We start from the raw sequence: 22,484 nt of genomic DNA on the forward strand, positions 1-22,484 counted from the left end.
TAGTTCTGACTCTCTCCTTCCCCATCATTCTCCCACCCCTGAAACACACACGTGTGTGTCATGCCTTTTTACACAGATATATGTGACATAAGTATTGTTTTAATCAGCTTTTGCATCATGGTGACCAAAATGACCAACAAGAATAATTCAGAAGAGGAAAAGTTTATTTGGGGCTCTGAGTTTCAGAGGTCTCAGTCCATAGATAGCTGACTCCATTGCTCTGGGCCCAAGGTGAGATATCATGAGGGAAGAGCCCAGTGGAGGAAAGCTGCTCTGCTCACAGCAGGATCAGGAAGCAGCGGGTAGGGAAGGGGCCGGAGGGAAGATGTACCCTTCCAGGGCTCGCCCCCAGTGACCCTCCTCCTCCAGCCACACCCACATGCCTCCAGTTATCACCCAGCCAGTCCATTCAAACTAGGATGGACTGATTAAGTTATGGCTACCATGATCTAATCATTTACCTGTGAATATCCCTTCAGTAATAGAAGTTTTGGGGGACACCTCATTCGCAAACCATAACACATACGCATACACCATGACCCGAAGGTTGGTGTACTCTGCATTTGCCATGAGTATTACATTTATCCACTTATTTACTTATTCATTCACTCATTCTTCCATCGACGTCCCCAGGTCTGCTTTAGAGATGGGCATGATTTTCCTGCTCCTTCACCATCTAATTAGAACTCTCTTTCTTCCAGATCTCTAAGCCCTTGAAAGCCTGGCTCAGGTCCACCTTACTGAAAAAACCCTCCCGGTTTCTCAGGCCTCTAGCAGCTCTTCCTGCTCTTAAGTTTCTCTAACAGTGCTCTCTAAAGGAACTTCCTATAACAATGCACGTTTGAGGCTGGCACTAGCCATGCTTGGCCACTGAGCACTTCAGATGTGTCTAGTGAGACTGGGGAACTGAATATTTACTTTTATTTAATTTTACCTTAAAGAGCTATGTGTGGCCATATCAACTCTGTTGGAGAGTTCTATTGTATAATTCATCCGACCCTTGGATCCCATGGACTTGTAGCAAGAGGACCTATGTTGGAATTCTTAGCTGTGTGACCCTGGCTGGGTTGCTGACTCTCTCTGAGCCTTAGCTTTACCACTTATATCACATGTGGGTTGTAATACATAATATGAAAATGAAGTGATTGAAAGTATCGGAAACTCCTATAACATCTGATGCATGCAGATGGCATACACTAAAAAGACACTGATCCTTATACCCTTCTTAGGCAAGGAACAACGTAAGTCGAGTTTGGTGAGACTTGAGAGGGACTAAACTCTGGTTGGAGGCCTTAGGTTGTCTTAGTCCATCTTCATCTTTAGGAATTCTCTCCTGAAATTGAACCAGCAGAAAGACTCTGAGCAAGAGGCACAAAGGACCATAGGGTAGAGCTCAAGCTAATGGCCAGTCACTTCTTTAGTGATGAGCTCTTGCTTCAGGTCAATGCCCTGCAGGGGCACATGATGGACAAGCAACCCAGGTGAGTGGCCTCCAGGTAGGAGAAGTGCCTAGCACCTGCTTCTTCCTAGGCAGCTTCATCAAAACCTGACCCTTCCTGATCCTTTCCCCCTTCCCCATCAGCTAGAGTAAGGGCCTCCTTTGTCTGTGTCTGCAGGACATGGGTGGATGCTGAAATCCTCTTCAACATTACAGATGAGCAAAAATGTGCACTATGTATCCCACACCCCCCCCCACGCACACACACCCCTGCACACAGTCGGGTAACCACTGTATCCAGGTTCCTGTTCTTAGGTTCATACTCTGTGACCAGGAAAGAGAGAAAATGCTGACTGGTTTTAAGAAGAAATTCCTGATCAGGTTGAAGTAAAGCAGTGGTGACAGAGGGGGTACTGGGGTGAAAGTCTAGTGGTTAGGGTATTAAAATCAGGGAACACCATAACAAATATGATAGTCACCCCCTCAAGGAAATGATAAATGACCTAACGCACACTTGGAGGCCTAGGAAAGACTATGGAGGAGGTGACCACAGGCTGAAGACTGAAGGATTCAGAGGAGTCACTGGTGGATGGCAGAGAAGAGCATTTCCACAGCAGGAGGTCCAGCGAAGACAGGCCACACCAAGGAAGGGCAGGGGGCTGAGATGGAAGAAGCAAGCTTAGCATGTTGGATCCAAGATGGCCTCGAGGTGTTTGGGCTTTCCCCTGAGATAATGGGCCTTGGAAAAGTTTTATGCAGGAAAATGAAGCAGTTCTATTTGCCTTTTAGAAGGGATTGGACTGGGGAAGACTCCAGTCAGGGACACTTTGTTATGAGACTCTTGCAACAATTCAGGGTAGAGGTAGTGCAGAAGGAGCATCCAACCAAGTCCATCTCTCCCATTCAGGCAAGATGGCGGAGGAGAGAGGACTGTGTCATTCTGGGGGTGGGAAACCCAAGTGGAACAGCGGAAGGGGCAGTTGGTTTCCTTTTGGAACATGTTGTGTTGAAGGCGCCTCTGGCAAGGAGAGGTGCTCTGCTCTTTCAGCAGGGAGCTGGAGACACTGGTATGGAGGTGAGGGGGGCTTTCTGGGGTTGAAACGGAAGTTCAGGAGTCATCCAAGCATAGGAAGTTGGCCCAGGAAGCAGTGAAGCATAAAACACAGGAAAGGCCAAGAATGGACCCTGAGGGACACCAACGCGTAAAGATGGATGAAGGCGATAGAGTGGCAGAGGGGGAGAAAAATCCACTGTGTCAGAGAAAGCAGAGCAGCCACAAGGGTCAGGGACCATAGAACAAAGGCCTCTGTCTGGAAGGTCTGGGGGAGGAAATGCCCACCACATAATTAGAGCTCAATACGGAGTCACCAAATGAATACACAAAAGCCCCAAGTAAGTTGCAAACCGGCAGGTGCCAGGCCTCTGTGTATGTGTTTCCTGGGACAGTCGGGTGGCCCCGAGAAGGCTGCTCTGGACTTGCTGGGTCCAAGATGCTGGGCCTCTCCGGCCAGGTGCAACCTCTTACCCTCTCTGAGAACAGGAGCAAGAAAAATTTTTACTGCAGTGTGAGAGAGCCCCCAAAGTTTCATAAGAGGCACTCGTGACAAATGGTTACAGAAGGGGGAAAAAGTCACCCCTGGAAACTTATCTAAGAATATATCATGAGGTGGGCTATTTTGGGACTCAAATTATACAGGAAGGCCTAGGAAAATAGACGTGTGCGGGGATGAACACAGCCACAATTAATGCTAACTATAAGGTGTCATATCTTCACCGAACACTCAGCCTGCAGTGTGCACAGCAGAGGGTGAGAGGAAGGTGAATTAGAGCCAAGTGCCCTGGCGGTGTCCTCAGAGGAAGGAAGAAGGAGGAGAAAGGGGAGCCTGGGGGGACTCACCGGAGCAGGCAGGAGTTCTCAGAAGGTGGCAGTCACCTTGGGCAAGGTGGCCTCTGAGGTTGGAAAGGCAACCTCCAGACTGTGGGGAACTCCAGACTCAGAACCAAGGGACCAGTAGAGGATCAGTGGCTTTCTTTCTTTCTTTTTTTTTTTTAAAGAGAGAGGGGAGAGAGAGAGAGAGAGAGAGAGAGAGAGAGAGAGAGAGAGAGAGAGAGAGAGAATTTTTAATATTTATTTTTTAGTTCTCGGCGGACACAACATCTTTGTTGGTATGTGGTGCTGAGGATCGAACCCGGGCCGCACGCATGCCAGGCGAGCGCGCTACCGCTTGAGCCACATCCCCAGCCCGGATCAGTGGCTTTCACAGAGCGTCACCCCCTCAAGGAGTGTCCCCGGGCCCAGATTAAGCTCAATTACCAAACTTAATCTGTAGGGCCTGGCCTAAAAGAAATCAGCTTCCACCTCTGGTCAGGTTCTTAAAATATCGCAATAGTAATGCATGGAATTTGTCTGGGGTTGGCAGGGGTAGGAGGTGGGGTAGGGTAGAGGGAGCGGGCCAGGCTGCGTATCAGGCTGTCAGCAGACAACCCTGAACATACATCTCACCAACTGACCTCAGTTGACTCCTTCGTAACACCTCACAATAATCTCTTCCACAATCTCCTTTAACAGATGGGGACTCACAGAGAGACCAGTCCAATAAGATAATTGTACATTAAATGCCTCTTTGAACTACAACCTCTGTGAATGTCATGGTGCCACTTATTACTTGCCTTATGAAGATTGCTGTTTCGTTTTGTTTTTCCGGGTTGGGGATGGAATCCAGGACCTCACACATGCCAGGGCAAGCGCCCTGCCACTGAGCCACATGCTCCACCCTTTGCTATATTTGACTTCCAGCTAAACTAAGGGAATCACCAGGGCAGCTAGCTTTTATGTCTCTTTTCTTCTCAGTGGCAAGCATGTTATCTTTCACATGTAAACCTCTCAAAAGTGTCGATTGAAAAAGTAAGTCATTGGTATGTAAATGTGACCGGAAAAAAGACCACCGTGAGTTTCCTATCAGATCTGGGAAAAATCTTTTCCAATGTGAATTGTTTCTAAAATACTCTACCCTGCCTCTAGCCTTCTATCCAATCCCATGTCACATAACATTTGTGCCCCTTGAGAGTAAAAGTCATGTTTTAATCATTCAAGTTCAATGTAAGCTCCAAGTGGACCCCTAGTACCCAGAGCAGGTCCTTGTGCTAAGTAAGGCTCAATAAGGTTTGGTAAATTTTTGAATGAATGACTTCTCACCCTTAACACCATGCTAGACACATGGCAAATGTTTATTGAATTCGTAGGTTGTTAAACAAGGTAAATATTTTATCTTTCTACTATCCCTTTCTAACATTCTTGATTAAGACAATGCAGCAAGGTGAGTAGGTTGACAGACTCTGGGGTCAGATGGTCTGGGTTTGAATTCTGTCTCCTCTACTTACTAGCTGGGTCACCAAGAGTGAGCTACCAAACCCATCTGTGCTTCAGTTTTCTTACCTGTAAAATGAGGGTAACAATTTTTCTAATAGGATTCTATAATTCATTTAAATTATAAACTATGTTGTGTTTGGTACACAGTAATTGCCACTATTTTTTGTTTGTTTGTTTGTTTGCTTGTTTTATGGTCTCTGAATCTTCAGTGGCTCCCCTGTAGCTACAGAATAAGATCTAAAGTCAAGGTCCCCACAACTTGGCCCCAATGTCCTTCTCTTTCCAGTCAACTTCCTAAACTTCAACACTCTTTATGGGTGGCTACCTGTGCCAGACTTTTTGCAAAGTGGTACATATCCAGCAACGGGTTTCCCCTTCTTAAAGAATCCCATGAGGTAGAACTCATTACTGCCCGAATTTCTCTGACAATGAAACCAAGTCCCCATCTGGAGAAATAATGCTCCTAGGGACAAACACTAATTCTGGGAAAGCTGGATCCATTCCAGGACCCACACAACAGAAGTCCGTGCTCTTATTTGCCAGCTCTGATATCCTTGCCATGCCAAGCTCAGTCTGTGGGTCAACACTCCTAGCACAGCCTGGAAATTGGCAGAAATGCAGAATCCCAGGCCTGGTAGTCGTCTTCTGAATCAGAAGCTGCATTTTAACCTGTGGCCATAAGGCATGGGAGGCACAGGCTCTAAACTACTTTAACAAGTCAGACCCAAATAATAATTAAATCAAATGCACGATTTCACATAACCCCTGCAACAATCTAGGAGGTCAAGAGAGGTCAGCACCATTATCCCATTTTACAGATGAGGACACTAAGGCTCAGAAAGGGGTGGTAACTTGAACTGAACCCACATGTGCCTGGCACCAGCATGATGCTCTGACCACACCCAGTCTAACTCCCTCTCCCCACCTTCAATTCTTCTTCTTTTAGACTGGCAGCCCTTTCCTACTGAGTGAAGCCCATCTTATCCACATCCTACTGGGCAGATAAGTGGCTTTTTTCTTCATGTTCTCCACAGATCCCTGAACATATAACTTCTTCTTGGCCCTAATTCATTGTTTTCTTTAAGAAATATATACTGAGCACCAACCGTGTGCCAGGCATATAGTAGGCACTGAGTAAATGTTTGTTGAGCCAGTTTGCTTCCCAAGCATTTGACTGTTGTTTATTAAAGTATTTCCATCACTCTTACTATCCACCTTTGCTTTGTTTTCCCTGTCTGTCCCTCCCACTGATCTAAGTGCCTCTGTGTCCCCAGAACACAAAGTCTGGCATCAGTCCCACACCTTCGCTACAAAAAATAAAAATTCAAAATTCAAAAAAAGAGAGACCCACCCAAACAGAAAGGACGTAAAAGGATGTAAGCAGCAGCAGTGGAATTTGTCCATTTTAATTTGAAGTGGTGTGCACACGTGTTTCTGTGTGTGTTTGGGCAAGATAGGCAGCCAGAGGCCTGATTACTATATTAGTGATGCAAAATATATGTTTGAGCTTAAGGAAAGAAGCCACACATAGAGATACTCGTTCGCAGTGCCTCTCTCTCTCTCTCTCTCTCTCTCTCTCTCTCTCACACACACACACACACACACACACACACACCCCACCACCACCACCACCACCACCAGTAGCAGCAGCAGCTCTGCTGTTTCCCATTGGATTAAATACAATCTTCTTAGTCATTAACTTATTATTTTATTCTTGTGCTCGGTACAATTTGATTCTCCACATTCAAAATATTTTCAGATCATAGCAACTAAAGGTTCACATTTCTCTCATTTTACAGCACAGCATCTTAAGAGCTGGAAGGAGCTTTAGAAACTAGTCCAACCCCTTCATTTCACAGAAGAGGAAATTGAGGCCTAGAAACAAGTGCTTTGCCCAGGAGAGGCAGAGCCCTGGGGACTGTCGCTGTCTGGGAGATCTTTCTCCTACCGTGTAACCTCCCTGCCCTTTTTACTTTCCAGAGGTTGTGAAGAGGTCAGTTACCATTTCGAGGCCTTCCTTTGATGGTCTAGAAAAATGAGGGTTAGATTTTCAAACATCTGTAAGTTTTGTGACCATAGTCAGTTCTTTTTTTTTAAAAAAATCTTTATTTTATTTATATTATGTAGTTCTGAGGATCAAATCCAGGGCCTCCCACATGCTAGGCACGTGATCTACCACTGTGCCTCAACCCCAGCCCCCCTAGTTCTGATACCCTGTGCCAGCCCAAAGATTGGGGGTAGTGAGCAGTACATGGTGCCTGTCACCCCATCTGTCCTTTGCCACTCTTGGAAATTAGAAGGCTGATGATACTCTATTGTTAAGTACTATAGGCAAATTCCATCTTTAGATGGGAGAGCACTTAGTTTGTTTTCTAATGATTTGAGGCCCTACAAGCCCCGGGAGGTCTCTGATCTCAGAACTGGGACAAGTGGGCGGGTAACTATGAATTTATTAGCATTTTGCTTTCCCTCACCACCCCCACCCACGCTCCCCGCAGCGCAGCCGTCGCAATTCCGTCCAGCAGCGGGGCCCCAAGACCCTTAACTCCGGAGGGGTCAGATCAGCGGCCCTAAAGGCGTTCTGGCCAGAACACGTGCTCTGGGCCCTACCTGGACCCAAAGTGAGCGCGCACCTGCCGCGCGTTTGCGGGGGCTGGCTGTCGGAAAGGGTCGGCCACGGGAGGCAGACGTGGGCGAAAGGCTGCACGTGGGCCAAAGGCTGCAAGTTTCTTTCCATTCTGGGCCCCCAACCAGGGCGGAGCCCTCCACCCGGGCCGAGCCCGGAGCGCGTCCCAGGAAAGCCCCGAGGGCCTGGCGAGCCCGGCGGGGGCGGGGGGTGCGGCGGCCCCGCCCCGCCCGACGGCCGCGCCCTCGCTGTGGCCCTCGCGGATTGGCCCGCTCGCGGCCGAGGGGCGGGCCGAGGCGACCATGCGGCCAGGTGAGGCGCCCTGCCCCGCCCCTCGGAGGCTCCAGGTGAGGCTGTGGGACCTCCGCGCCCGGGCAGGGGCCGGCCCGGGGCCCGGGCGCCATGGCCGATTCCCAGCTGAGCTGCCTGGACGAGGCGCACGTGAACACGAAGGTGACCGAGGCTCAGGCCGCCTTCTACTACTGCGAGCGGCGGCGGGCCGCGCTGGAGGCGCTGCTGGGCCGCGGCGAGCAGGCCTACCGCGAGTGGCTCAAGAAGGAGCGGCTGCGGGACTTCCTCTCCAGCCAGGAGCGCCAGGCCCTGTGCACCGCTTGGAGCCCCTACGAGGACGCGGCCGCCGCAGCCCCCGCCGTCCGCGGCAAGAGCAAGAGCAAGGCCAATGTCCCAGCGAAGGTCCCGGCTGAACCATGCGAGTCCCTGGCCTACTGGCCGGACCGCTCCGACACCGAGGTGCCCCCTCTGGACCTGGGCTGGACCGACGCTGGCTTCTACCGCGGCATGAGCCGCGTCACTCTCTTCACCCATCCCCCCAAGGAGGAGAAGGCGCCCCACCTCAAGCAGGTGGTCAGGCAGATGATCCAACAGGCCCAGAAGGTAGGCAGGGCTCCGCTGCCCACACCAGTGGTACCCCCACTCCCAGCCTCTTGGACCAGGCCTCACTTCCGAGACGGGATCCCATACAGGCCACCCTGACCACCCTCTGGAAAAGGGTCCCCAACCCGCCTTCACCTCCTGAGGCTGCGGTAAGGGCTCTAGAAGGGGTAAAAGTGAAAGTGCTAGACGGATGTTGGTCACCGCTGGCCCAGTGTCCAGAGGCTCTGACTTTTTGTGCCCTGCTCTCAGGCATAGCCCTGGAGAGGGGGGCTGTGAACCCCTGCAGTACAATGGGCCACTCAGGGGTTTTCATCAAAATCTGGGCACTGTCCAAGGATTTGCAAAACTTATCCCTGGACATTTTCTCATTTGATCTTCACAACAGCCCCATGAAGTGGGTAGTAGTGATGCCCCCACCCCAACTCCTCTTAGGAGGCCCCCAACCAGACAAAGCTGACCTGACACCCTCACCTTCACACCTTCTCTGGGCCCAGTACTGAAGCTCCAGCAGCCTGGAATGAAGGAGGGAAGCTATTTGTATCACCCAATGTGGCCTGGCATGGTGCTGGGCACTCCATCAAGGCAGGTGCTAGACTGCAGTTCAGGAAGAAGTTCCTTCTTGGCCCACTTGCTTTGCTTGGGTGTTGAAGGGAGATCCTTCTAGGTGGTGAGGCCAGTAGGTTGTGGGAAGCAGCCCACGGGGGATAACTTTAATCTTTCCTCTGTGCCCTTGCGCAGGACTACGTAGGTGTTTCCAGGTAAAAGGTAAGATGTTCCATTAATGAAATTCAAATAAATAACAAATATCACAACTATTGCATGGGACATACTGGTACTGAAAAGTCGTTTGTTCTTTACCTGAAATTAAAACTTAGGGACATCCTATATTTTCATGTAGTCTGGCTCCCCTCCACTGAGATGTGTTAAGAAACACCAGCAGCCTTTTGATGCCTAGTTCAGAATATACAATAGAAGTGGTTTGAGTTCATCATTCCAATTCACCTGCATGAGTGTGATTGGTGTCCCATGTCCCCTAGAAACCAGAGCTTCCCCTGGGGCTCCTCTGCCTGGGAAGGGTGACCCATGTAGGGGCTAGATGGGTTGTAAGAGGAAGGGTTAATTTTTCCCTGTCCCAATTTTATACCCTCTCTAAGCAATTGTTCCTCCTGTGAATGAGCTTTCTTTGTATGTAGCATTTTGCAGAAGAAAAAGGCAAGATGGGGCTGGGGATGTGGCTGAAGCGGTAGCGCGCTGGCCTGGCATGCGTGCGGCCTAGGTTCGATCCTCAGCACCACATACCAACAAAGATGTTGTGTCCGCCGAGAACTAAAAAATAAATATTAAAAATTATCTCTCTCTCTCACTCTCTCTCCTCTCTCACTCTCTCTTTAAAAAAAAAAAAAAGAAAAAGGCAAGAGTGAACACGGGTGGGGTGGGAAGAGACGTGGGAGGTGGTGCTGGGCAGTAGGCTCAGCTAAGAGTCAGGGGTCACGTCTCATGTTATGTACTAACGAGCTTCAGTTTATTTAGCCTTATGTGTCAGCCACTGTCCTAATGACTTATCAGCATTTTCTCTTGCTTTTCACAACTACTGGTCAAAGCAGGTATTTTCCTAATTTTTAAGGAAAAGGAAATCCGGATCAGCACAGAACAGCAGTTTCTTGCTTGAGGTAACATAGCTAGTAAATGCCTAGGCCAGGATCCAAACACCAAAGCCCTGGCTCTTAGCCTCTGCACTACCCTGTCCCACAGTCTGAAATTACAGTTCCATGGGATGAAGCAAGGAGTTTGAATGGAGCTAGCCTGGTCACAGTCTGCTGGGGTAGAGATTGTATACCCTGGTTACAAGAAGAGAGAGATAAGGTCCCCTGGTCACTGGGGCTTCTTGTCCCCTGTGGGATGTTGGGACTCTTCTGTGGAGTTTTCTTAACTCTTTAAATATTTAGCTACAGAAACTTCAACAGTTGTGAACCAATCCTATGTGTACAGATTTAACCAATAATTGTTTCCTGGGCCAGGCTTTGGCCATAAAGAAGATCCAGGATGTGACCTTTGCCCTCCAAGAGTTTAATGCTGAAGTTCTGCTGGAAGGAGGAGGGGTTTTGAGGCAGAATGTGCATTCTGGGAATGCCCCCTGAAGGGGGGGGGGGAGATAGAGTTGGGAAAAAAGAGAAATTGGGGTGTTTGTCTCATAAGAGACTCCCAAAAAGCAGAAGGTTGATTGGCAAGAGAAAGAGCTGTTACGGTGGGGCCGAGAACTGAGTGGGTCTGGTGTAGGGTCCTTCATCTGGGTCCCACGTAGATGTCTACCCCGGGAAGCAGCAGCTTCTGGCCCTGTGCCCACCCAACTCCCAGACCCTCTGGGCCCCCACCCCTAATCACTGTCTCTCATGTCTGTACAGCACTCTGCTTCATGGGGGAGGAAAATGAGGCACAGAGAAGGAATGGCATTTGCCCAAAGGCCACGTGACTGGCCAGAGAAAGACCTAGAGCCCTAAAGGCTGTGCACCCCAACTTGTCCAACTGGCAAGTCACTTTCCGTGGCTATTACATTAAATCCTTCCTCCTTCCTATTCTCCCTGAGGGAGGGAATTTCCTTTGTTTCCAGAGAGTCTGGCAGCTGAGGCCTATGGCTGAGCTGGGCAGACTGCAAGCTGGTTTTTGTGTAGAGATGCAGGTAGCCTCTGAGAGGAGGCAGAAGGGCCAGTGTGTCAGAGAGACTTGCTTCTATTTCATTTAATCCTCAGTAAACGAATAAGGTGCTGTCGCTTTTTGTTCCCAAATGACAACCAGGAAATTACGACTCAAAGGGAGTTGCTGTGACTTGCCCACACTCACAAACCAGCCTGTGAGATTGGTCCTCAGGGATATGGAGGGAGAAGCCTAATTAGGGGACACTTTGAAAACATGATTGGGGATGGGAGAGAAGGAGCTGGGTGGCAGACAGGCCCCATACCTGTGGATAAGGGGGAGACCTTTGAGGAGGTTGGCCTAAACTAACTGCTCTCTGGGCCACTACAGATGACTGAGAGCCCTTCCCAAGCTGAGCTGGGTAACCAGCACCCCCCAGAGAGCTGCTTATTTTAGTGTCATTGAATGATGTCCTTTGTTGCTTAAACTGCAGACAGAAAGAGTACCTTTAGGGACCCAGAAATGAGCCTCTGAACTAAGCTGTGCTAGCAGAGGCGATCAGGGCAAGTCCCTGGTGCTTGGGTGGCTTGGGTCATTGCAACCGCTAGGGAGTACTTTCTGGCATGACCGAGTGTGGACTGGGAAGCTCTTGGTTCTTGATTACAAAGCCAGAGTAGGAGGAACAAACAATGTCATCCTGCTGGGCTGGCAATTTGGAGGGTGTGTGCATCTGTTTGGTTCCTGGGCAAAGTTCCGGAGGTCTACTATGCACTAAGCATACGTTAGTAGCAAAAAGACACATAAAGTACACCTCTACTCTTAGGTCATCTAATAGTCTGCTAATTCATCACTATAATTTATGACAAATGCTGGAGTGAAGGTGTGGCAGGAGGGGCAGGGCACTGGCCCAGCCCCCAACCCAGGTTAGGGAAGGACTTTGGATGCTGAAGGCTTGTTTACCTGCATGTCTGAGCACAGCAGAAAGGATGAGATGGCAGTGAGCCATCTGCCTGTCCTTTCTCGGGGCTCCCTTATGAGTCACTTCCCTGGCCCTTTTTTACATTTAATTTTGAGACAGGGTCTCACTAAATTTCTTAGGGCCTCACTAAGTTGCTAATGCTGGCTTTGAACTTGCTAACCTCCTGCCTCAGCCTCCCGAGCCACCGGGATTATAGGTGTGCACCACGGCGCCTGGCCAGAGGCTTCCATTTTTGAGGCTGCTTGGGTGGGTTTAGAGACTATTGCCTTATGCTTCAAGAATAGTAGAAAACTTACCAGCCCTCACCTCAAAGATTATTCCTTGACTCCTGCATTCCTGGGTCCCACACCCAAACCCACCAGCTACCCAGTCTTCTGAGTTTCCCACAAGTGGCGCAGTTCCCGTAGTGCTTCAGTCACTGTGTAAGGCAGTGTGTTGTCTTTGTTTCACAGAGAGGCTCTCTGAGGTCCACAAGGACAAGGTGACATCTTTAGACCAAGGATAAGAAGTTTACACAGCCTTCCCAGGTCCTTGGTCAGGATTTCCAGGGATCCAACAAAGATTGTAAGCACAGCCGGGGAGAGGGAGGCTGCTGGGACAGGTAGCGGCTGTCAGCTGAGAACTAGGAGCTGCTCCTTTTCATTCCTGTCATAGGTAGTGGAACAGCTCCATGGGGAAAAGGGGTGGGTAACCAGCCAACCCCACCTCTGTCAGTGGGTTTGTCCTTCCTCCTTCAAATTTCGGCTGAGAGGCCACCTCTTTCTTGGCACTTTATCAAATCCAGAAGTTGTACACGGGTTGGTTTGGGGGAGCTCCTGTTATCCTCTTGGGTTGGGAGCCTTTCAGAGCAGAGAGTGTCTTACTCCTTTTGGTCACCTTTGCAGGGCTATGATGATACCCTGATTGTCACGGCAAGTGTCTGAAGATTTCCCTGCTGAGTTGCCCATCCCCAGGGGACTCCTTTAGTCTCCATTGTAACAAGTTGTCTGGCAGCAAAGGAAAGGATGCTCTAAATTGGTTGGGAGAGGGTGTGGGGGATCAGGGATCTGGAGAAACTCTCCAGAGTAGGTGGCAGGGGCAGTGAAGGCAGCAGCCTTGTTAGAGACCTGGGTAGCTGTTGGGAGGAAGCCGTGAACAGCTGCGATCCAGGTGCTCAGGGCCCGTGGCAAAGTACTGGTCTTACCAGTTCACACCACCAAGAAACCCAGCTTTGGCCTGGTACAGTGGTGCTTGCCGTAATCCCAGCAGCTTGGAAGCCTGAGGAGGCAGGAGGATCACAAGTTTGAGGCCACTTAATGAGACCCTGCCTCAAAATGAAAAATAAAAAGGGCTGGGTTCAATCCCCAGTACCAAAAGAAAAAAAACCAAAATTCAAACCCCAGGCGGAAGTGGCCTTTGTCCTAAGAAGAGCCCACTGTCTCCTGTGAACCTCAATGGACACTTCCCTCATCCAGCTACAGGCAGCAAATGATATGGAGCTCTCTATACCAGGTTCTGCACTGTGCTGGGCGTTGACATGCAGGGACGAAGCAGATGTCCCCCCAAAACAATATATAGTTTATTTGTAATATGCATATTATAAATAGTACATTTAAACAGTGTGTGTGTGTATGTGTGTGTGTGTGTGTTGTTTTAGGTTTTAGTGGGGATTGAACCAACGGGCACTTTAGCACTGGGTGCATCCCCAGTCCTTTTCATTTTCTATTTTGACGCAGAATCTCACTAAGTTGCTGAGGCTGGTCTTGAACTATCCTCCTGCCTCAGCCTCCTGAGTTGCTGGGATTGCAGGCTTGTGCCACCATGCCCGGCTACGTATATAATTTTTTTTAAAAAATCTTACTTTTTTATGAAATCTGAGTCAGACGGACAATACACTCTCTAGGACCTGACCACCTGTTTGACAGCTGGCTGCCGTTCTTTCTCCTAATACCTCCGACCTCCCTCCTTTCCACCTTCTCCCTACTTCCATCTGCCTTCCAGCTTTGGAGCTGCCTCTTAAACGCTGATTTTAATGCACAGAGTAAAGGAGGGACATCAGGGAGGCCCAGGGGCCTATAGGCCGCACACATGTCCTTCCTCCCAACTCTTCTGCCTTTCCACCAGTGGCCATTTCACACAGTTTTGTTTCCAAGGCCCAAGGCAGTTCCAGAGTCTTTGTCCCATGAAAGCGGGTGGATAATTGTCCAGCGGCAACTCCAGCTCCAGAGAATAAGCACTTCACAGTCCTTCCGGGATCCTGCCCAAGCCTGCCCAGCCATCCCTGGCAATCCCGGGGTGCTTTAGCTATGGGGTTCTGCATCTCTCTCTTTCAGTCACTGATTTCGGGTGTTGGAATTCCAGAGCAATGGAGACCCAGCTTTCTTTAGGTCAAGGACCGAGGACAGGCTCTGAAGTTGAAAGGTCTTGGTGTCTGTCCTGATCTGGCCATTTGATAGCTGTGTTCTTTGGGGAAAGTCACTTCCCTCTGTAAGTCTCCTGACCTGCAAAATGGAGGAGGCAGTGTCTAGGTTTCTGGATGGTTTCAGAAAGGGAGAGACTGTGAGAACTGAGAATATGAGGAAGCATCACATCAGTGTTCATCTGGAAAGTCAGTGCCACGTTCCCCCACTGGATTTGCTCCCAGGAAGCCGGGGTGCCCCACCCAGGAGGTGAGAGTCAGGAGAGTCGGGGCTGGCCGGCCTGCAGTTGCATTTCCTGTTTCCTCCTTAGAGGGCCACCTGTCTCCCTTCTCTCCCACTTGTCTGTTGGTTTTGATTTGGATTTTGGTGAAGACAGCTGTCCTCCCGCCTCCACCCTGCTTGTGAAGCCTGTGGGATCCAAATCCTCGGTCCAGGGTCTCTGGATCTGCCATGGCAGGGAAGAATAAGACAAGAGGAGCAGAGGCTCCCTGTTCCTGAACCAGGGTCCCTTGAGCATGTTCCCCAGAAGGGCCTGGCTGCCAGCACAGGCTCAGCCAAAGAACCCCAGGGCAGCCAGGACAGTGTCCCCAGCCTCTCTGATGCCAACACCTAGAGCTTCATCAGGAGACGAGACCCCTGCAGACCCGAGGGTGGAGGTGGGGTGCCTGTGGGCTTGGGCAGTACTTCCCTCTTTGAAGAAGAGGGAGGAGAACTCTGGTTCCTCTGAAATCTTACACTTCAGATCCCTGAAACTCTGAAGATGGGTGTTTCCCCAAGAGTTTGGACATGGGAGATGGGGCCTCAGTACACTTCTTCATGACCTTCACTTGGTTTCATGGTAGCAAAGCCAGGTCTGTTGGGCAGAAGTCTCAGAAGACCCCCGCCACTGCCAAGACCCCGGGGTCCTCATCTTGTTCCGGCTGATGTCTCCTGGCTCACTGGGTAATCTGGTACAAATCCTTTGTCCATTTCGGCATCTATAAAATGGGGATAATGTTTGCTGCCTTGTTTATGTTCACAAGATTGTGGTGAGAATCTACTGTGAGACTGTGGGGAAGCACTTTGATGAAGGTGAATAATGTCTGCAGGCAAAAGGGGATTCTCTCAAGAAGGATTACCGCTGTGGAGAGATGAGATAGACCCCACACGTGGTATTTCCTCTAATTAATCCAAATCCCCAGCACCTTGCAGGGGAAGTGGTATTCCCCTGAGGCTCAGGGAAAACACAGAGTTACGGAGTGCTGAGAAGCTGGATGGGATTCCACCCAGGTCCGAGGTCAAGGCCATGTCCTTCTACCACAAATGCAGGTTACCCTTGGGGAATGCCTCAAAATCTTCCAGAAACATTCAAAGTATATTCACCACCAGGCCCTAGGAGGCTCACAGACTGGCCCTAGAGACAGACAAGTGTAGGACTGTCAGCTCCTCTGGTCTGGGCCTGGTGGGACAGAGGAGTCTTTCTGCCAGGCAACATTGGGGCACATGACACAGGGGTACTGATCATGGATAGCTGATGGGGACCTATATTGTCCTCTTCATGGCCACTCTCTGGCCCCCTGGAACTTGCACCCCTCCCTGACAGCTGAGGCCTTGAGGAGATTCCCAGCCCACCTCCCCTCTGGGCCCTGGCTCAGTGTCCTCACCTTGGCCAGGGGCCAGCTCCGCCTCCCTTTTCTTAGAGTGTACAAAGCAGAGCCTGTTCTGAGGCCGGCTTCCAATCTGAGCGGGGAGGGAGGAAGCCTGGCAGAGAACAAATGTGCACGGGCTGGTCCTGGCTGACCGCCCTCCCCTGTTCTTGGCACTGTCTGAGCCTCCCCCCAGGGGCTGAGTCACCCTAGCCATCCCTGTCCCTCCCCAAACCCCCAGGGACCATGAGCAGTCAGCCTGAGCTGGAGCTGTTGCTTTCTCTAGTTTTCTTTTTCCTTCTCTGAAGCCCATGAAGTCTGTGGACTTGTTAGTGATCCCAGACTCCCAGCCCTGGGGACAGCCTGTGGCTGTTCTAATGATTAGTGTCTCTGGCCCTGGTTTCTGATGATCAGTAAGCTCATCCTAGGCACAGCTTGTACACAGGTCATCACTTGGTCGTGCCCTTCACAGTACTGCCTGGGCACACAGGACGCTCCAGGGACATGTTCTTTTTGTTTTGTTTTAGCAGAGTCAGGAGACGGTGAGGCAGAGGCAGGGACCAGGGCTCTTTTCTTTTCAGAAGAGGACAATATAGGTCCCCATGAGCTATCCATTGCTTGTCGATTCCCCACATTTGCATATTTACTCAACATGTTTTACTGAGAATCTACTATGTGCCAGAGTACCAGAAATTTACAGACGAATAAAATGTGAAGCCTGCCTTAAGTCTAGTGGGTGAGACAAGAAGAAAACACATTTCAGTTCAGTCCTGGTCATGGTGGTGGGGTGTTGATAGCTCTTATTTATTGAGCATTTAAGTGCCAGCGTGCCAACCCTTTTATTTATTTACTTGCAGTCTTGAGAATCCAATGCGGGACCTTGCGCATGTTAGGCAAGCACACTACCACCAAACTATACCACCAACCCTACCAAGCTTTTAGAATATATTGTTTCATTAACAACAGTCCAACAACTTTCCATTTTACAGATGAGGAAACTAAGGGTCAGAGAGGATAAGCTCACACTGCTGGCAATTAGTGGAGCTAAACGGGAACTGAGATGAGTCTTATTCCCAGGCATGTACACAAGTCTGAGAATCAGGCTGAGCAGAGCTCCAGGCCAGCAGAAGCTTCTTGGGAATTGATGACTGAATCAGCAACTTGTGACAAGGCATGGCGGGCAGAGGACGGGCCGTGCGAGGCTGGAGGCCTGGGGCACGTGAGCTCACACTGTTCCCATTGCCCAAATATCTCCACTCCTTCCTTAGCATCCCCCCTCTGCACCTTCACCTTGCCTCTCTGGGGAGTCCTGCCAGGTAACCCCACGTGGCAGTGGCCTCATGTTGCCCTTTCTGCTTCTCAGAACCTCCCAGGAAGCTGTGGGCTCTTGTTGTCCTGCTCTGATGGATCAGCCAGGAAACAGCCCTGCAGGTGCTTCTTGAGGCCTGCCTTGCTGTGCCACGTGGCGCCTGTGCTCAGGGCCATAACCCGAGCCGGAGGATGATTCTAAAACTCATTTGTGTATCTTCATTGGATTTTTTTTTTTTAGCAGCTGATTTATCTTCCTAATTATGTTTGGCTTTAAGCTAATGTTAAAATGAGCTTACATTAGATAATTTTCACTAATTAACACCAACTTAGTGCTGGGGAAGTCATCCCAGAAGCGCACCGTGGGGCAGGGAAAAGCTGGACTAGGATCTTAAAAAGAATCACTGTGCTTACTCCCCAGTGGGTCCCCTATGGCTCTTCACGCTGAATTAGTTGACCTTGCTCACGTGGGTACATCTGTCCTCTTTCTCTCAAGAGCCAGCCTGGGTTTCCTATGTCTGTGACCCTTCATTCAACCTTGTCTCAGGGTAAAGGTGTCAAGAGCAACAGCCTCCTAGGGTCAGATCAGCAGGAAGTGAGTCCCATGGGTGCAGCAGGGAGAGATGCCCTGCAGGTTCAGGGACTGAGGCTGAGGGTTCCTGGAGAGGAAGCGGCCTGACTGGTCGGAATTGGGCTCCAGCCATCCCGATTGTAGCCAGGGAGCCTGGTGTTTAATGATGTCTAATTAGTGCACTTGAAACAATGTAACATGGCTACAGACAGCTGGGAGTCTCCACTGACAAAGCGCAGATGTCTTGCTGGTAGGTTGGAGGCAGCCTGGCAACCACAGGGGGAACAGGACCCCATTAGAGCCGTGGTCTGGGATCTGGCTCTGCTTTTGGTGGAACAGAACTCAGGCCCAAACTGTGTCCTAACTCCCCCAGGGAAGCCCCTGACTGTAGAGGTATCTGTTCAGCACAGACTGAGCTCTGTCCCATGTGGGCAGATGGGGAGACTCCCCCACGTGCTCCACAGACATGCACCCAAGGGAGGATGCACCCAAGGGAGGGTGCACACTGCACTACGAACTGGGGACAGAGTGATCCTGGGACAACCTCAGGACCCCAGAGGAAATAGAGCATTCTGATCCCCACAGGGACAAGGTGGTGACAGCATGGGCTGGGGTATGTTTGGAGGGTAGCATAATCTCTGTGGTGTAAGCTTGTGGTCAGGGAAGGGGGTGGAAGTGACCAGAAGGTCGTTAGCCAGAATGAGAGCCTAGGAACTGCTTCTGTAGGCAGCCTGGGGACACAGAGCATTCGGACAAAGAATGACACATTGAAGGTTGTGTTACGGAATCCATCTACGAGGCGTGAGAAGGGTCAGGAGGTGTAAGGTGGTATCCCATCAAATCCACACCGAGACATACTGTGTTCAGGCACCCCAAGGGAGGAAGAAGAGGGCAGGTCTCGGCCACCTGGGCAGGGACGACACAGCATTCTTTCTAGGTATAATTGAATTTTTCATCCTGACAGGAACCAGGAGGTAGCCTCATTTTATAGATGGAATTCAGAGAAGTTATGTAACTTGCCCAAGGCCTCACAGCCAGTATGGACCTTCTGATACTACAGTCTGTTCTGTCCTGACTGAAAGATGCTTTGGCACTGTGTGGATTTAGTGAACCTAGAGTCCAGGGGTGGAAGGAGGCTATGATTGGTGTCGGGCAGACAGCGTTCTGAGGGGATCCTGCAGTAGAGCCCCTTCTTGGGTCAGGTGTACAGACCCCATCTCTTGGGCTCTCCCCTCCTCTTTTACCCCAGGGTATCCAGTGGGAAAGTTAAAGTTTTGTTATTCTCACCTGGTGGTTAAGCATGGGCAGTGATTCAGTTGTCGCCCGTAGGAGCCCTGATGGCAGGTGTTCTATCCCCTCCCAGGTGACCTGGGTCCACCTCTAGCAGCTCTTGTTTTGCACAGTGCTGTGTAGATGCCCAGCTGCGCTCAGGGCACAGTGTTACCCGGTGAGACTCTACCGTGACTGGGCTTCCCTCCCCTGTATTGGTTCACATTTTGACCCTTCTGGCAGTGCAGCACTGCCTGGCTTTAATCACGACTCCGGGCTGGGCCTGCCAAGCAAGTGTTGGGCGAGAAACATCTCCACCTGATGTCGGCTAGGTGAGCTCCCAGCCCCACACTGCCGGTTCTCCATCCCTCCTTGGAAGCCAGGGCCCTCTTGCTCTGGATTCTGCCTCTGAGAGGAAGGTGTCTGCCATCACTCTCAACAGGCTAGCATGGTGCGCCCTGCCTGCAGGGTTTCATTTAAAACTCAGAACAGGTGGGCTTGTGGCCTGCAATCTCACCGACTCTGGAGGCTGAGCCAGGAGGATGACAAGTTCCAGGCCAGCCTGGGCAACTGAGTGAGACCTTGTCTTAAAAATAAATAAGGGCCGGGGGTGTACTCCACGGTAAAGCACCCTTCAGTTCTATCCCTGTACTGCAGAATAAATGAACAAGCAAAATAAATAAACAGATTTAATTGAACTCAGAACAGCCCTGGGAAGCCCCTCCTGGTTTTAAAATGAGGAGACCAGGGCTTAGGCTCTCCCAAAGCCACATGGCCAATATGCTTCTCTGCTTCCAGAACTCTGTGTTCTTTTCCAAATAAACACTGTTCTTTACTCAAGGGTGATCCACTACCTGAATTCAGTCCCCTGGCAGGGCTGGAGGATGGGTTAGTTAAAATGCACTTTGTTGGGCCTGATGAATCGGAACCTTTGAGGATGGGGCTCTGGAGACTGCATTTTGAACAAGGCCACCCCTACACCCACTCCCAGTTTTCAGGTGATTCTGCATAGGCTGGTCTGACAACCCCAACTGCAGCCCTGTACCCCTTGACACCCTCTCTTGGGGGTTGTCAGAGGAGACTCCACAGAGATGTCTCAGTGGAGGCATGATGCTCCACAGTGGGAAGGAAAGGGCTGTCCATGGGTCCCAGGCAAATTAACTACCCTACCCCCACCCCCGTGCTGGACCAGTGGCCATTTTGGGTGGCTGCAGCTTGACTTGTTTGCATAGCTGCTGCCTTTCCCTTGAGGGACCTTCAGTCTTAAGGTGTGGAGAGTTAGGTTTAGAGTGAGCTTAGTGATCCTTTGTAGTTTTACTACCTTTTCCTGGGATTTCATGATCTTATCTGAAACTCCTGACAGCCTTGGGATATAGGTAAGCAGGTCAGTCCTGGAAGGCAGAGGTCAGTCCAGGCTCACATGGTGATCCATGGGAAAGCCTCCCAAGCTCCTTTCCCTTCTGCCCCAGAAGTGACCATCACCAGCATGCTGCTGAGGTCAGCATGTCTGTGGCCCCTTACTTTTTCACCCCGTAGAGCTGGATGAAGAAGGGGTGGGTTTGGGATCCTGCAGACACCTGCAGCCACTCCCGCCCCACTTCAGCAGAGGTGAGGGCTGGGACTCTCCAGAGGCCATGTGTCTCTGTTTGCATCCTGGTTTTCTGTGCCCAGCGGTGGCCTCTGGTCCTAGCCAGAGTCAATCTGTCCCTAGAGCTTCTAATGTCCCCATGATCTGGGGATGACAGCTTGGTAGTACAGAAAAGGCGGGTCATAAGCCCAGGCTTCATTTCCAGATCTCCAGGACCCAGCTGGGCGACTTTAACCTTGGGACTGAGCTAATTGCTGTCTGAGTTTCTTTCTGGCTCTGAGATTCTCCAGCTCTGGAATGTCTTTGAGTGTAGGGTCAAGTACAATGGCGCCCTGCATGTGGGCATGGCCAAGTAGCTTTGTGCTGCTGTGCTCGGCTTCCTGGCCTTGTTCTTTGTCACTGGGAGGAGGGCACCTTTTTGTAGTTTGCACAAAGGCGCTTGCTGTGTGTGCCTGTGGGGCCTGCCTCCGGGCCTGGTTTCCTTGGTAGGGAACTTCTCCCATGTTTTGTCCTCAGGCAGGGCTGGCTGCTCCTTCAGGATCTTCAGTGGGCAGGGCAAAGGCCGAGCCAGCAGCCCTTTGAGCTGTGCTGAGGCAACCACAGTCCCATTCTCTGTGCCCTTGGGGAAGATCTTCCACTCTGCCTTCTGGCAAAGCGCTCCGACCAGTAGCCTTGCTCTTGCTGGGCATCCTTTTCTCCCCTTCAGGCCAACACTCGTCATCAGTGAGAGAGGGAAGACCACCCGCTATCCCCACCCCAGCCCGTGAAACAGAACCCGTGGAGCTCATTCCGCAGTGGAGAACTGACCATGTCCAGCTCTGGGCTGAGGGTGAAGAGTTTGAAAGGAATTGGTGTCTGCCACCTAGGGGCCCCGGTCCTGGTAAAGGATAGAAATGCTGGGCAGACATTAGAGTGTCCAGGGGCTCTGGTACTTGCTGGGCAGAGAATGGTTAATATTATTGGGGAAAGAAGTTTAGGAAATTCTAGGCGGAGTCTTGAAAGCTGCATGGATGTTTCGTGGGTATGGAAAGCACAGGAACAAAGGACTTGAAGTGGCCCTACATACACGGTTGGGGCAGGGGCACAAATCTCCCCCAGGAGACATTTTTGGGGGTCTTGCCAGAGAGTGATACTGCTGGTGTCTAGTGGGAGAGGCCAGGTATCCGCGGATAGCCTCTCACAGCGCAGAGTGAGCCAGCTCCTGAAGTCACTAGCCATGCAGCAGGGAAGGCCTGTGGCCAGGTACCTGTGGGTCTTTCAGAGAGACCAGAAACACAGGTGAAGGGGACCTACGGTCCAAGGCGAGGCGGGGGAGGAGGGGGGAGGAGGGGGCCTATCCCGCAGGCACCTAATGTGCTGAGTCCTAGAGTTGGACCCCCTTGAGGGCTGCAGGACCTACTGGTTCATCCACTTGTCTTGGGGGAATTTCTGGGGAGAGAAGGATTTAGAGGGCAGAGGTGGAGTAGGGGAGACCAGAAGTTCAGCCAGAAACAAGGAGCAGTACCCTGGGAACAGCCAGGAGTTGATGCAGAGGAGGTGCAGGGAGGGAGCAGGACCTGCTAGACTTGGTGGCAGGTGGGATTTGGTCAGTAGGGAGGAGGAAGCTACTGGACTCAGGCTTCTGGCTGTGACAGATTTTGGAAGTGCCTGCAGGGCAGGCTGGGGGCCATGTCCCAACAGCTGTCAGCTCTGTAGGTGTGCATCTGGCAGTGCCTTCTACAGTGTGGGTCACCCAAACACTGCAGGGCAAAGTGGAGTCGGCTTTGCTTTCTGATGGCAATTAAGG

General features: G+C 50.9%; 1 protein-coding gene across 1 annotated transcript in view; it reads left to right on the forward strand.

Moving 5' to 3' along the window:
• Positions 1 to 7,736: 7,736 nt before the first annotated feature.
• Positions 7,737 to 22,484, forward strand: part of FAM83F (family with sequence similarity 83 member F) — a 31,203-nt gene continuing 16,455 nt past the window's right edge. The window contains exon 1 of the mRNA XM_081311562.1: positions 7,737 to 8,328. Within this exon, the coding sequence (XP_081167688.1) occupies positions 7,837 to 8,328 (492 nt within the window). The 5' untranslated portion in view covers positions 7,737 to 7,836. The remainder of the gene's footprint in view (positions 8,329 to 22,484) is intronic.

This window comes from Spermophilus citellus, assembly GCF_964194105.1.
Source record: "Spermophilus citellus genome assembly, chromosome: 10".
Taxonomy (NCBI): domain Eukaryota; kingdom Metazoa; phylum Chordata; class Mammalia; order Rodentia; family Sciuridae; genus Spermophilus; species Spermophilus citellus.